The sequence below is a fragment of the Aotus nancymaae genome, unplaced genomic scaffold (assembly GCF_030222135.1).
Source record: "Aotus nancymaae isolate 86718 unplaced genomic scaffold, 86718_ANA_hifiasm-v0.15.2.pri h1tg000020l, whole genome shotgun sequence".
Classification (NCBI taxonomy): domain Eukaryota; kingdom Metazoa; phylum Chordata; class Mammalia; order Primates; family Aotidae; genus Aotus; species Aotus nancymaae.
Window position 1 is genome coordinate 31,418,968 of NW_026988432.1, and position 18,108 is coordinate 31,437,075.

Sequence of the window (18,108 nt, forward strand, 5' to 3'; positions counted from 1 at the left end):
GTGAAAAGTACACAGAACAGTGCCCAGCAGAGAGTAAGAGCTCAGGAAATGTTAGTGATAATTATTATAGCCCAAAGTAGCAAACCTTTCTCTGATAATAATGCCAGTGATGAACCTTGCTTGCTGTCAAGGTGGATTTCTTTAGTATCTCTGCAAACAGTACTATGCAGAGAAAAGACATTTGTTGTTATTTTGCTTTTTGAAATTAATATTTTAAATTATTTAAAATTAATCTTAAATTTATTAAACCCATACACATTCTAAAATTAGTTTCCGTTAAGTGTTTTTTTTTTGTTTGTTTTTAGACAGGGTCTTGCTCTGTTGCCCAGGCTGGAATGCACTGGTGTGATCTCAGTTCACTGGAACTCTGCCTCCCAGGTTCAAGCAATTCTCACGTCTCAATCTCTCAAGTAGCTGGGATTACAGGCATTCACCACCTCACCTGGTTAATTTTTGTATTTTTAGTAGGGACGTGGTTTCACCATGTTGGCCAGGCTGGTCTCGAACTACTGACCTCAGGTGATCCACCCACCTTGGCCTCCCAAAGTGCTGGGATTACAGGCATGAGCCACTGTGCCCGGCCACAAATTCTGTTTATAAATATGATAGATCTCAGTTTCTTAGAGATATTCCATGATTATGTAAGCTGTGTAAAATTATCTTATTTTTTACCTAAAAATATATATAATCTAAAATCAGGTGGTAAAATACATATTTTAATTTGGAATCACAAGGTTTGTATCCTTTAATTTCCCAAATTACCTTAACCAGTGCAAGCACTTTAAATACAAAAAGACACAGTTTATTCCCAATTTAACACAAAAGGATTATGTTGTTGGCTTTATTCACTTTGTATTTGATTCTAAACTTTCCTGAGATGATACTTTACTTCCAGGAACTGGTTTACTTTTTTTTTTTTTTTTTTAAGATGGGATCTTGCTCTGTCGCCCAGGCTGGAGTGCAATGGCACCATCTAGGTTCACTGCAACCTCCGCCTTCCAGGTTCAAGTGATTCTCCTGCCTCAGCTTCCCAAGTAGCTGGTATTACAGGATGTGCCATGATGCCTGGCTAATTTTGGTATTTTTTAGTAGAGATAGGGTTTCGCCATGTTGGCCAGGTTGGTCTCCTGACCTCAAGTGATCTACCCCCCTCTGCCTCCCAAAGTGCTGGCATAACAGGTGTGAGCCACCACTGGTGCCCAATTTACTTTTTCAAGCTACTGCCTCAACAAGTTGGGTTTAGCAGCCCTGGAAACTCAGATTGCTTATCAGTCAGTTTTCTAGCTGAGACATGAAATCCTTGACTGCATATGTTCAGGAACTTTTCTGAGTCCCTACTCCCCTTCTCCCTTTTAAAATTATTGCTGTGGCAACAGAGACTTAGAGTCTACATCCTTCAAAAGGAGTCGTTTCAAAACCACCTTCTGGGTTCAAATTACATCACTACCCAATTGATTGTTGCTTTATCGTTTGTTTGGAGTCTACTGATCTCTTTGCTTCCTGATTGAATTTGACACTTTCTCTAATATAGAACTTGAATTGTCTGGCTGTTGGGTCCACTATCAGAAATTATTCCAATGACAGATAACCTCATGATGGAAAATGTACGTCTCCTTAGTAGTTAGCCCTCTGCCGGGCGACTGAGTCCCCACCTCCTCTTGTCTGGTTCCTAAATCTCCGCTTATACAGAGCAATTTTGTTCTCTCTGGCCTCTTCAGTCATCATATTCACATTCACTATCTTGAGAAGTGCAGTAAGCCACATAAACGCAGCAGAAGTACCTTAATGCAGTTCTGGGAGGTTGCGGTGGTGGCTTTTAGTGCCCAGGGTGGTTGTAATTTTTACTTAGTTACAGACTAGCTTCTTTGAGTTCCTTTTTAAATAACCTCCATTTCTTTCCTTCTCCTCTTTTTGCTTGTCGAGCGCAACCCAAGACACCTGCGCGCCGGGCGGAGCCAGGGCTAGGGGCGGGGCCTGGGCTCCGGGAAGGGGGCGGGGCAGCCGTCCTCCAGGGCAAATACGTCCCGGAGTGATTTGTCCTACGTTGCGGCCCGTAGAGGCTTCGAGTCACCGCCTCTTCTCCGGGAGTGGCGGAGATTCGATCATGTGACAGTCCGGAGGCCAGAACTGGGCAGGTTGCGTGAAGCGCAAGGGTTTGACAAAAACAAACGGTGACTGCGCCGCGGCAGGGTCTATGGCCGAGGCGGTGAGGCCCCAGCGCCGGGCCAAGGCTAAGGCCAGCCGGGCTAAAACAAAGGTGAGGATCTCCCCACCCTCCCGAGGCTCTGGCGGTGTGCTCTGTCTTCCTGCTCCCCTCTTCGGCCTCCCCAGCCAACTCAACTCCCGTTCCCTGAGCCATCTGCATGCTCTGCCTCCATCTTCCAAGTATTTGATCCTACCACCCGTTGACACCAGCCCTTCTCCATTCCTTCTCCACATCCCCCTGCCACACTCTGTGAGGAGCCCATTTTCCCTTCTCCCTCCTGTGACTTCACTGGCCTCTTCTTTTTCTGCTTCCTTCTTGGTTTTCCTTATCTGGGTCAGGTTTCCTGCCGTGAAGTAATTTTTCTCTTTCCAACCCCATCGGTGACTCTCACTCCTTTACATCCTAGGAACATTTTCAGTCCCTGCCATGCATAAAGAGGGAAGGTTCCTCTCCACGCGGAGAAGGTACCTTTGGCAAAACTTTACGGATAGTCACAGATGTAAAGTAGACTAGTGATGTGCCGTTTCTCATCACTTTGAAAGTTCAGGATGACAGTGGTGCTGCCTGTTTATTTCTTATTATCTTGATTGTTTATATGGGGCACGAATGGCTAGAAATCAACCCAGAGTGGATCTCACACAGTAGGGACGTATTTCAATTTTCTGGGTTTCCCGTGAGTGATTTTAAGTTGATTTGTTTTTAAGTGCAGTCTGAATATTCATTTTATTTATATATATTTTCTAAGATGGACAGATTAAATGCTGCTCCCAGATGGCCAGACCCCATAATTTTGGCTTACCTGAAACAGAGTTTACATTTGGGAAATATGGAGGATGGTATTATAAGTACAGGAAACTTTTTCCCCAAGAAGTGGATGATGTTCCAAAGCAAGTGTAATTTAAACATCCTATAATCTGATTTTCTCATCGGAACAAGGTTTTAACAGGAGGCTAGTGTTCATAGGTACCATTTTTAATAGACTGTAATTGACTTATGTGGATTCCTTTCATTATGATGCTTTTTTTCTTTCCAACTTTTATTTTAGGTTTAGAGGGTATATGTGCAGATTTGTTACATGTGTAAATTGCATGTCTTGGTGGTTTGCTGTACAGATGATTTTATCGCCCAGGTAATGGGCATAGTACCTGACAGGTGTTTTTTTTTTTTTAATCCTTACCTTCTTCCCATGTTCCACCCTCAAGTAGGTCCTGGTATCTATTATTCCCTTCTTTGTGTCCCTGTGTACTTAATGTTTAGCTCCCACTTATAAGTGAGAACATGCGGTATTTCGTTTTCTGTTTCTGCATTAATTTGCTTAGGATAATGGCCTCTAACTGCATCCATGTTGCTGCAGAGGACACAATTTTGTTCTTTTTAATGGCTGTATAGTATTCCATGGTGAATATTTACCATGTTTTCTTTATATGACTTTTTAAAAGGCGGTAGTGGAGTTAGACACATTGGTGCATCCAGGTCTGCGAGGAGTTATTCTGGTGAGAAAGTAATTTTGGTACTGAATTTCAGAAATATTTTCAAGAGAAATGCTTTTGCATTGTATTGGGTTGGTGAAGAACCATCCAGGCCCAGGAGAAAGAAAAAAGCCATTGACCAGTTATAAGATCCCTGAACCTGCCTAACAATGAGGCTAAAAAAAAAAAATCCCTGAACCTAGAATGCAGTAGTGCATGACACATAAATGTTAGTTGTCTGTCTATGGAGAGCAGAATCTTAAGTCTTTTTTTTTTTTTTTTTTTTTTTTTGGAACGCAGTCTCACTCTGTTGCCCAGGCTGGAGTGCAGTGGCACAGTCTTGGGTCACTGCAACCTCTGCATCCCAGGCTCAAGTGATTCTCCCACCTCAGTCTCTCTAGTAGCTGGGACTACAGGTGCCTGCCACCATGCCTGGCAAATTCTTGTAATTTTTTTTTTTTTTTTTTTTTTTAGAGACACGGTTTCACCATGTTGGCCAGGCTGGTCTTCAACTCCTTACCTCAAGTGATCCTCCTGCCTCAGCCTCCCAAAGTGCTGGGATTACAGGCATGAAACACTGCACTTGGCCAGAATCTTGTCTTGATCTCTAGTTTTTTTTCCCCCAAGATGATGAAGAAACTAAAGCCTCCAGAGGTTAAATATCGCACAATGTCATGCAGTTTATGAGAGAACTCAGGTTAAAGCCAGAAATCCTGACTCTCAATCCAGGAGCTTAATAGTTATTTCATATATCTATATGTCTTTGCTTTTCCACAGATAGAATGTTACAAATGCTTAAAAAAGAGTCTGTTAAGGGGATTCTCTCTTAAGTTATTTTGTTTAAAACAGAATTTCTAAATTAAAAAAATTAAAAATCTTAAGCTTTTAGATCCATGAAAAGCCAATTGATTATATTTTTTATCTTAGGCAACTTTTCTGTACAAACGTACATTAATTTTTTTTGTTCGAGTTTATGAAGAGGCCTTTATTTCAGAGGCATTTGGTCAAACCAAAAATTTTTGACATCTACTTTTTCTTACCCACTAAATCTAATCATTCACGAAGTCTTGCCAATTGCATTTTCTAAATATTCTTTTGATTCTGTGCATTTCCTCTCCATCCTAACTACTACGACCTTCCTCCAAGGGGGGGATTTCTTCTAAACTGGCCTCTTTACATTCATTCTTGCTGCCCATTCTCTAAACTGAGCTGGTTATGTATTTTTCAAAACAAAACTGATCACGTTACTCTCCTCAAAACCTTTCAAAGGTTTCCCATCACCCAGAGGCTAGAGTCCAAAGCATGGACTAAGTGCTTTGTATGATCTTGCCTCTGTCTTCCTCCTCAGCCTCAGTTCTACCACCTTTCCTACCACTCTCTCTCTCTGTCTGTCTCTCTCTTTTTGAGACAGAGTCTCACTCTGTTGCCCAGGCTGGAGTGCAGTGGTGCGATCTCAGCTCACTGCAACCTCCGCCTCCCGGTTCAACCGATTCTCCTGCCTCAGCCTCCCGAGCAGCTGGGATTACAGATGCCCACCACCATTTGGGGCTAATTTTTGTGTTTTTAGTAGAGACTGAGTTTTACCATGTTGGACAGGCTCTTCTCAAACTACTGGCCTCAGGTGATCAATCTGCCTCAGCCTCCCAAAGTTCTCTTTTGATTCTTTTTCTGTTTTGTTTTTGAGAATGGAGTTTCGCTCTTGCTGCCTAGGCTAGAGTGCAGTGGCGTGATCTCAACTCACTGCAAACTCTGCCGCCCAGGTTCAAATGATTCTCTTGCCTCAGCCTCCTGGGTAGCTGGGATTATAGGCACCTGCCACCTTGCCCGGCTAATTTTTTATAGTTTTTAGTAGAGACAGGGTTTCACCATCTTGGCCAGGGCGATCTTGAACTCCTGACCTCTTGATCTACCTGCCTCAGCCTCTCAGCCACCGCGCCTGGCTCTCATTCTTAACCTTTATGTCCTTTCCTGCTTCAGGGCCTTTCCCTGTGTTGTTTCCTCTGACGCCCCTTTCTGTCCCTCTTTACCTAGCCAACTACTCATTTATGAGGTGTCAGCTAAACAGTACCTTGTCAGAGAAGCTTTTTCTCATCACCCTCACGTCACTACCCCCTCCAGTAGCACTCTGCTCCCTTTTCTGCCACTCATTTCATTTGAAGTTATTCTGTCAACATTTTTCTTCTTCCTTAGATTTTGAACTCACTGAGGGTGGGACCTGTCTTGTTCTCAGTACCCTTCACAGCCTTTTTATCACTGGATAATGTTCGTTGAATGATGAAATAAATGCCAGTAATGAAGAATATTTCCAAGCTTTGTCACTCAGAAGAATTTACTCTAGTAAATTTCCTCTGATTAGTATGAGAAAACTAATCGAAAAAGTCCATGACATTAGCAAGGTCCCCATCCTTGTCAATCTAGAAAGTTAATTCTTTTAGAATAAAACCATCTAGATAGAAAGTTAATTCTTTTAGAGTAAATCGATGCACTTCTTAGTGCTGTTATGGTTCGGTTATGGTTATAAAGTCCTACATTAACAACACCTTTACCATCTGTAGTATAATTTGGCAATTATGTAGGGAACTACAAACTGGTTCAAAGGCTCAGTTGAGGAAGTGGATAGTGTCATGTGCTGTTGGCTTCAGACAGTTTGAGTGGCTTCTGGATTTAACCCAGCAGCTGACCCGCATTCCTCAATGTTAATCATCTGGTAGCTAACCTCAGCTGCTAGGTTATGGTTGGGCATCTGGTGCTTATTGCCTGATGCCTAAGAGATAGTCCCAATGTTTTCATTCTTTTAGTATCATTCTCTGCTATAAAATCCCCCCACTCTGAGGACCCTGACTTCATTGATCTTGATAAATTACGCGTTTAAATACAGTAGATTCTTAGATTTGGACTTACTTTGCAGAAGAAGTGCATTTTATAGTGTTTTTTAAAAGTTAATATTAAATTCTGAATTCCAGCAACTTATTAATAGTGAGAGTATCTGGTAATTGCTAAGGACAGGCAGATGTGTCCCAGAAGGTCACAGGAAAACCTTTTCAATCTCCATCCCCTCTTGTGCCATGCCTAGATGATTGATTTCTCCCTCTAGTCCCTTTCCACCAGGAGTGGTTTGGTGTGAAGTTAGAGGGCGCTGCATAGTATTATTTAGCTTCTTTTGTGCTTCCTAAGAGCAAATTCATTTATTAAACACTCACTGATCACCAGTTGTGTTCTAAAAACTATTCTAGGTACTTGGGATGTAAAAGAGAAAAAACCCAAAGATCCTGGCCTTAGTGGAACTTAACGTTCTAGAGGGAGAAGACAAAAAACAAGCAAGCTAAACAAACAAAAACCCATGAAGAATAAAATATATCATGCTTTGTAAGTGCTATGGAAAAAAGAAAAAGGACAGGTTAAAGATTTGGGGAAGGCAGGGCACGGTGGCTCACGCCTGTATTCCCAGCACTTTGGGAGTCCGAGGCAGACAGATCACCTGAGGTCGGGAGTTCGAAGGCAAGCCTGACCAACATGGAGAAACCCCGTCTCTACTAAAAATACAAAAATTAGCCGGGCGTGGTGGCGCATGCCTGTAATCCCAGCTATGCGTGTGGCTGAGGCAGGAGAATCACTTGAACCCAGGAGGCAGAGATTGTGGTGAGCTGAGATTGCGCCATTGCACTCCAGCCTGGGCAACAAGAATGAAACTCCATCTCAAAAAAAAGCGGGGGGTTTGGGAGTACTGTTGAGAGGTTAGGTTGGGTGGTCTGGTTAGTTCTTATTGAAGGTGACATTTAAGTAAAGACATGAAATGGAAGAGGGAGTTCACTATGTGGTTATTGAGGGAAGAGTGTTTCAGGCAGAGGGACTAGCCAGGAAAAGGCCTTCAGGCAGTGGCATGCTAGACCTGTTCTAGGAACTGCAAGGGGGCAGTGTGGTTAGGGTGGAGTGAGTGAGGGAGAATAGTAGGGGGTGAAGTCAGAAACATAGCAGAGCCAGATCATGTCGGGCTTTGCATAAGCTTTTACCCAAGTGACGTATGGAATCAACACAGGGTTTTGAGCAGAGGAGTGACATGATTCCACTTGTGCTTTAAAGGATCACTGTGCCTGCTTTTTGGAGAATAGACTGTAAGGGGGCAAGGGTAGAAGCAGAGACCATTGGAGGCTATTGCGGTCATCCGGGCAAGTGGTGATGGTGGCTTGAGCCAGGGTTGTCAGAAAGAAGGTGGTGAGGAGTGTTTGAAGTCTGAGAGCCAAGAGGGTTTGCTGAGGTTTGGATGTGAGATTTGAGAGAAAAAGTCAAGGAAGACCCTAAGAAGGGGAAAGCTATAGGTGGAACGGGTTTCAGGGGGAAAATGAGGAGTTTGGTTTTAAATATGTTAATTTTGAAGTAAACACGTAAAGATGTAGAATAGGCTTGGACATGTGAATCCAAGCCTGCTCCACATCTCTACATGTCTATTTCAAGTGATGAATAGAAACTTCCCATTTATTTTCCAAAACTTGAGAAAACTTTTATTTTTAAATGATTACTTGCTGATTCCTCATTGCTTAAAGTGTGTATGAGGGCACACACACACACACACACACACAGCACACACACACACTCTGTACAACCCAGAAATGAAATGCCCAGAATTCTGGCTCCTGGAAATAACTGTTGGTAATAGTTTGTTGTATTTTTCTTTAGGTTTCCCCCCGTATACCCACACTCTAGGGCATATTTACTGTAATTTATAGTTAAGCATGTTTTTCTGTGTTTATCAACTCTTTCTGTATAATTTACTGGTTATTATTTCTTCATTTTGAATGATCTAAAAATTGGTATTTTACCTGTATGTAACTTATGTAGAGATCAAAAATAAAGAAATAGATTCTTCTTAATCTGCCTGGCCATTTTTATTGTAAGAAATTTCTTTTGTCAGTGTGATGGTACCAGCCCGTAGACCCAACTACTAGGGAGGCTAGGGAGGAGGACTGTTTGAGCAAAGGAGTTCAAGGCTGCAGCATGCTATGATTGTGCCTGCAAGTAGCCAGTGCACTCTAGCTTGGACAATGTAGTGAGACTCTGTCTCTAATTTTTTTTTTTTAAGATAGAGTCTATCTCTGTTGCCAGACTGTAGAGCAGTGGTGCGATCTTGGCTCACTGCAGCGTCCGCCTCCCGGGTTCAAGTGATTCTCTTGCCTCAGCCTCCCAAGTAGCTGGGAATACAGACACGCACCACCATGCTCAGCTAATTATTTGTATTTTTAGTAGAGATGGGGTTTCACCACGTTGGCCAGGATTGTCTCAAACTCCTGACCTCATGATCCGTCTGCCTCAGCCTACCAAAGTGCTGGGATTACAGGCGTGAGCCATCACACCTGGTCCTGTCTCTAATTTTCTTTGAAAAAGGAAATACCTTTTGCTTAAATTATGTTACTTGATACACATGGAATTGATACACATAGAGTCGTCTGAATTTTATTTTGTGATCTATAATGATTATTATATATACATTATGTCCTCCTTCTGTGTCTTTATTTATTTTTATAAAAACAGAGATGGGATCTCCCTGTGTTGCCCAGACGGGTCTCAAACTCCTGGGCTCAACAGAACTTCTCGCTTTGGCCTCCCAAAGTGCTGGGATTACAGGTGTGAGCCACTGCACTTGACCTTTATTTCTTTTTAACTGAAGTAGGTAGAGTAATTGGAAGCTGGCTTTCTTTTTTATTTTATTTTATATTTATTTATTTTGAGACAGAGTTTTGCTCTTGTTGCCCACGCCGGAGTACAGTGGCACAATCTCAGCTCACTGCAACCTCTGCCTCCCGGGTTCAAGTGATTCTCCTGCCTCAGCCTCCCAAGTAGCTGGGATTACAGGCATGCGCCACCACACCCAGCTTATTTTTTGTTTTTAGTAGAGATGGGGTTTCACCGTGTTGGTCACGCTGGTCTCGAACTCTTCACCTTAGGTGATCCACCCACCTTGGCCTCCCAAAGTGCTGGATTTACAGGTGTGAGCCACCACGCCCAGCCTTATTTATTTATTTTTTGAGATGTAGTCTCACTCTCTTGCCCAGGCTGGAATGCAGTGGCCCGATCTAGGCTCATTGTAACCTCTGCCTCTCAGGTTCAAGCAATTCTCTTGCCTCAGCCTCCTGAGTGTCTGGGATTACAGGTGCCAGCCACCATGCCTGGCTAATTTTGTAACTGCCCAAGGGTTCACCTTGTCTTCTGCCTAGACAGAGCTGATTCATCAAGACAGGAGAATTGCAATAGAGAAAGTAATGCATGCAGGGCCAGCTGTGCGGGAGTCTGGAGTTTTATTATTACACAAATCAGTCTCTCCAGCATTCAGGGAGCAGAGTTTTTAAGGATAACTTGGTAGGTGGGGGGAAGCCAGTGAGCCAGGAGTGCTGATTGGTTAGAGATGAAATCATAGGGAGTCGGAGTTGTCTCCTTGCGCTGAGTCAGTTCCTGGGTGGGGCCACAAGATCAGATGAGCCAGTTTATTGATCACCTGGTGCCAGCTGATCCATCAAGTGTAGGGTCTGCAAAATATCTCAAGCACTGATCTTAGGAGCAGTTTGGGAGGGTCAGAATCTTATAGCCCCCAGTTGCTTGACTCCTAAACCATATTTCCTAATCTTGTGGTTAATGTTAGTCCTACAAAGGCAATCTAGTCCCCAGGCAGGAAGGAGATCTGCTTTGGGAAAGGGCTGTTATTGTCTTTGTTTAAACTATACATTCCTCCAAAGTTAGTTCATCCTATGCCAAGGAATGAACAAGGACAGCTTGGAGGTTAGAAGCAAGATGGAGTCAGTTAAGTTAGATCTCTTTTACTCTCTGTCATAATTTTGCAAAGGCAGTTGGAATTTTTGTATTTTTACTAGAGATGGGGTTTCACCATGTTGGCCAGGCTGATCTTGAACTCCTGACCTCAAATGATCTGCCTGCCTTGGCCTCCCAAAGTGCTGGGATTACAGGCATGAGCCACTGCGCCTGGCCTCTTTTTTTTTTTTTTTTAAATGAGATGAAATTTTGTGTATTAACTATAAGAATAGATTCAGACTTGAGCATGAAAGTGTATTTTCTTCTGAATTAATTGGATTTTTCCCTCTGCTTTTTGACATGCATATGAAAATAAAGTTTTGAGTGTGCCAGAGCTTTTGGTAAATATACATATTCTTTTGATGATTCAACAGTTTCTTTACCTTAAAATTCTAGTACTTAGGACAAATTTTAGCATGGACTTGTTACTCACAGGTCATCACTACTGCCTCAAGAAACACTTAATAAACACAGAGCAGATCAGCTCCAGACAGGCATAAGGTACAGCCCAATGTACTTGTGGTCTATTTGGGAGACAGAACATAAAGATAAATAACAATGAGGTGGCACCTGACCAGGGCCTGATGACAAGTACCTGTTGCAGAGCTCACAGGAAAGCCCATGTGGAAAGGTTTGTATTGGGACAGGATCATAACTGAGTCATCGAGGGCACCGAATGTCAGAGTTAAGAGTCAGTCATTAAGTGAAGAGCTGGGACTGCTTTTGTGGTGTTCCGAGCAGTGATTTAGGGAGACCAGTCTTACAGTGATGTTTGGATTGAATTGGTGGTAAAGCAGAGGCTGGAGACTTAGAGACATTCAGGACCTGTCCCCTATTCTGTACTTTAGAGAAGTGACGTGAACCACAGAGAGGCTTCACCACTGCTCTTGGTGTTCCGTGACCATCCACAGGCGCTCCCTCTTTCTGTATGCATCCCAGAGCTCCTGTTCCTATCTCAGATTTGTAAGGGAGCAGGAACAGGCCTGTGCCACCTGCTCAGACAGTTGTGCTTCCCCCAGCTGTCCACCCCTTCCTCCCGCCTGCCTCCCTTAGTATGGCTAGTCCATTCTTTGAATTAAAGCATTAGCTTCTCCTTTTTCCCTGCCTGCTTCCCTGAGGCAACTCCAGATTAATTCCCTTATTAGATCTAACTTCCTTTGTTGGACCTAATTCTAATTAATTCCCTTATTGGACCTAACTTCCCTATTGTTAGATATAGCCAACGCCAGGTTTCTCTTCAGAGAATTGGTATGTCAGTATGTTCAGCTTTCTTATTCTTTACTTCTCCATTTTAAAGTTTAACTTCAGTAAACAACCTTTTCTACCAGTTCTAATTAGTAGTTCACATCTGTTCCCCTGGTCCCCTGCTCTGTCCTGACTCATTCTGGTCACCTGCTCTGGTCACCTGCCCTGGTCACCTGCTTTGACCTGAGTCACCCCTGGTCACTTGCTCTGACTTGTCCTGTAACCGTCCTTCCTGCCAAACTACCCACCCTGCCACTCTAGCTCGTACCCTGCTCTCTTTAAAATAGCCATTTGGAATTAGTTTAGACTGTGTGCTGTAACCCTATCCAATAGGGTAATGGCACAGCAGTAGGGGCTACCCGCATCAGGAATAAGAACTCCTTCCTCTCCCCTGTTCAGGTGTGCACTTGCCATTGTTCCATCTGTGAGCTGCACCCTTCTATAGAAGTAAATTGCCTTGCTGAGGAAATTTATATTTGAGTGCTGCTACTTTTGTGCCACTGAAAATTTACATATAACACTAACAAACTCAGGGGTAGGAAGTTTTCTTTGGTAACACTTTTGAAACCCTGGGAAGTGAGTTCCACCCTTAGGGAAAATAAAAACCTGAACAGGCTTCTGTGTTCTGCATGGAGGGAGTAGGAAGGTTAAAATAGTCTTTATTGATTATTTAACCCCCCAGCTGTTGCTATTATTATGGTTATGATGATTCCTGATAGGGTAAATCTGCAGGGTGTGGGAAGACAAGTTTGGGAGTTGTAGCTGGTGAAGGGAAAGTGTGAAATTTTAAGGCCAATCTTGGTGTGGGGAGAGGAAGCAAAGAGATGGGTTGGGGTGAGGTGGTGAGAGGGATAAAGGGAAGTTAAAAACTGTCTGAGGGACAGGCTGGGGAAGAAGCTTTGGATTGGCTTGAGGGCTTGTTTGCCATGCCAGAATCCTGTGGCCCAGCCTGTGATTGTCCCCTGCCTTCTGTCTTTCCCCTAGTTAGCGTTTAACATCTCAGAGTTCTCCTACAGCTTAAGAAAACAGAAAAAAAATTTCCCTCTGTTCCACATTCCACCCTCTACTTCCTTTTCATTCATTCATTCATTTTTTTGAGATGGAGTGTTCCTCTTGTCATTCAGGCTGGAGTGCAATGGCATAATCTTGGCTTTCTGCAGCCTTCGTCTCTGGGTTCAAGGTGCTACCTCAGTCTCCCTAGTAGCTGGGATTACAGGCATGCACCACCACTCCCAGCTAATTTTTGTATTTTTAGTAGAGACCAGGTTTCACCATGTTAGTCAGGCTAGTCTTGAACTCCTGACCTCTGGTGATCGACCTGCCTCAGCCTCCCAAAGTGTTGGGATTACAGACATTAGCCACTGTGCCTGGCCCTTTTCATTCATTTCTTAACTCACTAAATACTTGTAATCTTTGTTTTAACAGCGTTATTGAGATATAATTCATAAACTATGCAGTTGACCTTAAGTGTATAATTCAGTGGTTTTTCATATGATCACAGGGTTGTGCAGGCATTACAACCTGTTTTCCATTGTGACTGCATCATGTTACATTCATTTCTACCAGCAGTATTCCTTCTAATTTTTCTATGGCCTTGCCAAAACTTGTTATTATTTGACTTTTTAAATAGTCATCCTAGTGGATGTGACATGGTATCTCATTGTGGTTTTGATTTGCATTTCTCTTTTAATGTACCATTTGTTTATCTTCTTTGGAGAATTATCTATGCAGATCCTTTACCTGATTTAAAATTCAGTTGAGTATCTTTTTATTATCGAGTTAAAAGAGTTGGTTGTATATTCTAGATGTAAGCCCCTTATAAGATATTTGTTTTGCAAATATTTGTCTCCATTCTGTGATCTTTTTACTTTTTTTTTTTTTTTTTTTGAATGGAGTCTTGCTCTGTTGCCCAGGCTGGAGGCAGTGGTGCAATCTTGGCTCACTGCAACCTCTGCCTCCTGGGTTCAAGCGATTTTCCTGCCTCAGACTCCTGAATAGCTGGGATTATTGGTTTGTAGCACCAGGCCTGGCTAATTTTTTGTATTTTTAGTAGAGGCGGGGTTTCAGCATGTTAGCCAGGATGGTCTCAATCTCCTGACCTCATGATTCACCTGCCTCGGCCTCCCAAAGTGTTGGGATTACAGGTGTGTGCCACCGTGCCTGGCCCTTTTTACTTTCTTGATGGTATTTGCAGCATGAAAGTTTTTAATTTTGATAAAATCCAGTTGATCTTTTTCTAGTGAATCTCCAGATTTAACACACTCAATATTGGACAATACGACATATGAAACACATTGCTTGCAAAGTGAATTTAGGTTTCATTTGTTAAATGGAGAAATTTAGATTTTATATACAGCTTTAAAATTCCTCCTGCTGAAAGCCTCAATTATTGTTATAAATTATTTCACATTATATATCTTGTTTTTAGGAAAAGAAGAAATATGAAACCCCTCAGAGGGAAGAGTCCGATGAAGTCTTCCTTCCAAAAACCTCCAGAGAGCAGGAAATCTCTTCTCCAGCCTGTGAATTCAAAGGAGACCATCTGAAGGTGGTAACTGATGCCCAGCTTCAGGATGATGCCAGTAGACAAAATGAGAGTGAAATGTTTGATGTACCACTCACCTCCTTAACTATAAGCAATGAAGAGTCCCTGATGTGTAACACAGAGCCCTCAAAGGAAGGGGAAGAGGCCAGATCCTGTGTGGGGGACAGTGCAGTCAAGCCAAAGATTGACCCTGGAGGCAGTGTTGGAACTAAAGTAGAAACCCCCAAGAACTTTACAGAGGTAGAGGAAAATAAATCGGTACGATGTGGACTTTCAGAAAGTGTACCCCAATCGAATTCTTATACTCAGCCAGAAATGGAAAGTGTACAAGTCAGGGAAACTCAGAATAGCAAAGAAGACAAACAATTCCTGGTTTGTTCTTCAGAGGTGCCACAGAATGTTGGCTTGCAGAGTTCCTGCGAAGCCAAACATGTTTTTCCGACACCTAAAGTGAAGAAACTGTATCCCCAGTTGCCAACTGAAATTGCCGGAGAAGTACCTGCTTTGGTGGCAGTGAAACCCTTGCTTCGTAGTGAGCGACTCTACCCAGAAATCCCATCTCAACCAGAACTAGTACCATTTACTAAAGAACAGCTAAAAATCTTGGAGCCTGGTTCATGGCTGGAAAACGTCGAGTCATATTTAGAAGAATTTGACAGCATGGCTCACCAAGATAGGCATGAATTTTATGAGTTGCTTTTGAACTACTCACGATGTAGGAAGCAACTGCTGCTGGCCGAAGCTGAGCTGCTCACTCTGACGTCTGATTGCCAAAATGCTAAAAGTCGGCTGTGGCAGTTTAAAGAGGAACAAATGTCCGTACAGGTATTTTGATCAGAAGTCTGGGATATTTGCAGTGGAGCTGCTATTCCTGGGATGCCGTCCAGGTCTGGAGTCTGTTCCTTACACTCACACTGACCCTGCCTCAGCCTATAGTAGCACAGGGCAGGGATCACAAAGTCAAATGCCTGCAGGAGCCAGGTGTATAACCTGGAGGAGTGAAGCAGGCTGAGTGGCACAGTGGTCACTGGGTCAGCCCATGCCTGGTTTAGAGGGGACAGCCGTTCTCGAGTTCTGCTTGATTGTTGCTGTGAGGTTGTGATGGTTCAGCATTGCCACATCTTATGATTTTCCAAGAAAAACTAGAAATCTGGATTTTTGTGTGAGGAATACTAATGTGCAAATGTTAGCAACTAATCCGACACATGCACACACATTATAGGCTATGCAAATCATGTCTCCAGCTGAAATTCAGCCCATGGGCCATTAGTTTGTGACCTTGGGCATAATGCCACCAACATCCAGTGGGTAGAGAGTGTCAAGGTTGAGAGGGGAAGAGGAAACTGAAGGTGTTATGATCACTTTGGCCTCCATGGGGTTGCATCTAATGGTCTTCCCCCTCCATTGAGAGGGGATAAGGAATCTGAAGGTAATAACTGATCCCCAGCTCCAGGATGATGGCAGTGGACAAAATGAGAGTGAAACTCACCTCCTGATCTATAAGCAATAGAGAATCCCTGACGTGTAACACAGAGCCCCCAAAGGAAGGGGGAGACATCCTCTCAAGGTTGAGAGGGGATGGGGGAGACTATTAGATGCAACCCTGTGGAGGCCAAAGTTATCATAAGCCATTTCATAGTGGCTTGGGAGAGATGGCAAGGAAGATGAGGTTACTCTTGACAAGTTTTGCAGTGAAGGGAAGCTGGAGGAGATACTGGAGAGAAACATGTGATTCCCCCATCCCTAATCCTTGTTCATTGGCAGACCTGTATATCTCTGTAGATAGGAAAGAGGGAAACATTTGGAAATACTGTATTGAGGAAAAGAGGACAGAATCAAGAACACAGCTGAAGTTAGTATTGGAGAGGAGAGGTTTTTCCTTCTTTTGAACAGAACTACAAAGAATGATGAGGGTAGATTCAGAGGTGTTTTGAGGTACCGTGAAGTTTAGGGAATATCACATTGGCTTTATGTTCATAAAGTAGAAGGCAAGATCATCAATCTGAGATGTTCTGTTATTTGCTTGCAGCTTTCACTGCTGACTACTTCTTAAAGTTATTCTTCCGTCCTCTGAACTTGTGATGTATTTGTGATTGGTTTTGTTCCTTAGCACCTGATCATATATTTGCTGGTAATGTTCTCTACACATTAATATCTCCCCTCACCATGATTATAAGCTCTTTGAAGATGGTACTGAAGCCTGTGTATCTTATACTTGCTGCCTGCTTACTTCAAATGGAAAGAGTAACTGATTTCATACAGTACCTTTTTGTCCACCGGTAGGGTATCTGTGCAGATCAAGTGAAAGTTTCCAGCTATCATCGCTACCAAAGAGTAGAAATGAATGAAAATGCACTTGGGGAGCTGAAGAAGCTATTTGATGCCAAATCTGAGCACCTTCACCAGACCCTGGCCCTTCATTCTTATACTTCTGTGCTCTCAAGGTTGCAAGTGGAGTCTTACATCTATGCATTGCTCAGTAGTTCAGCTGTTCTGAGATATTTAGTAATTCACCAGCAAGGCCGAGGTGTGTAAGTAATGAAGATCTCACTCTTTCCTGTGTTTTGAAATAAAAAAAAAATTGAGGGATGTAGTCTGGTTGAATTGACTGTGTAATAATTGGTCTTATAAGGTGCTATTTGTGCTTGTAGTTTTACCACGCTTCCCTCAGTGTAAGATTGAGATCTGCCTTCATGACATTTCTTGGGAACGTTGCCAGGTCTCTTTTCTCTGTGGCTTTCTTTCTCTGCTTCTCTAGGATGCCAGAAAGCTCACTGTCTATCATTAATGTCCTTTGCTGTCCTAGTTTATGTGCTTGTTACCAAGTTGAGTCCAAATACAGGTTTTGATTATAAAACGAATCATCAGAATACTTCTTCACCCTTTATCTTTTGTGCTTTGTTTGGACTGCTTTTTTTGTAGGGCTGTTTTGTTTAATTTTCCAACAGAGGATTAATAATGTTCTGAATTTTTCATCTTATTTTGAATTTTAAGAAATCAGCCTTAACGACACAATATTAACTATTAAGTATGCTTATTGAATTATGCAGTTTTTATTTCTGGGGGATATATTAGGATACTTTAACATAAAAGTCCCCCTCCCCCATTTTCTTAACAAATCAAAGAACTAGGGGTAAGACAGAGATCTACTGATTTTCAAATAAAAAATAATGGATTATGGCCAGGCATGGTGACTCATACCTGTAATCCCAGCACTTTGGGATGCTGAGGTGGGTGGATCACTTGAGGTCAGGAGTTCGAGACCAGCCTGGCCTACACTGTAAAGCCCCATCTCTACTAAAAATACAAAAACTAGCTGGGCATGGTGGTGGGGGTCAGTAATCCCAGCTACTCAAGATGCTGAGGCAGGAGAATGGCTTGAACCTGGGAGGTGGAGGTTGCAGTGAGTTGAGATCATGCCACTGCACTCCAGCCTGGGCGACAGAGTGAGACTCTGTCCCAAAAAGAAAAAAAAATGAATTGTGATGAGGTTGATTTTTCCCTCATTTTGAAATACTTCAGTGTTAAATACATTTTTGTCTTGGCTGTTTATAAAAATTTAAATATTTTGATATAACTTTTTTCCTTTTATTTTTTAAGGTTTTTTTTTGTTGTTGTTGGTTTAAGTGAAGACACTAAAAATTCCCCCAAAAACACCATTTATGAGAGACTCCTTTAATCTCTTTCATTTACAGCGTCTAAGCAGACAGAAAGCATTCCCTCTGATCTGTGTCAACTAAAGGAATGCATTAGTGTCTTATTCATGTTCACCAGGAGAGTTAATGAAGATACTCAGTTTCATGATGATATTCTTCTCTGGCTACAGAAATTGGTAAGTAGACAGA

At 42.6% G+C, this 18,108-nt stretch overlaps 1 protein-coding gene across 2 annotated transcripts in view; it reads left to right on the forward strand.

Moving 5' to 3' along the window:
- The first annotated feature begins 2,104 nt into the window (after positions 1 to 2,104).
- Positions 2,105 to 18,108, forward strand: part of EPG5 (ectopic P-granules 5 autophagy tethering factor) — a 113,236-nt gene continuing 97,232 nt past the window's right edge. The window contains exons 1-4 of one of the 2 annotated variants that reach the window (XM_012440833.3): positions 2,105 to 2,257; positions 14,147 to 15,088; positions 16,547 to 16,790; positions 17,959 to 18,095. In XM_012440833.3, the coding sequence (XP_012296256.2) occupies positions 2,195 to 2,257; positions 14,147 to 15,088; positions 16,547 to 16,790; positions 17,959 to 18,095 (1,386 nt within the window). In that variant the 5' untranslated portion in view covers positions 2,105 to 2,194. The remainder of the gene's footprint in view (positions 2,258 to 14,146; positions 15,089 to 16,546; positions 16,791 to 17,958; positions 18,096 to 18,108) is intronic. The other variant, XM_012440831.3, reaches the window with a different exon arrangement.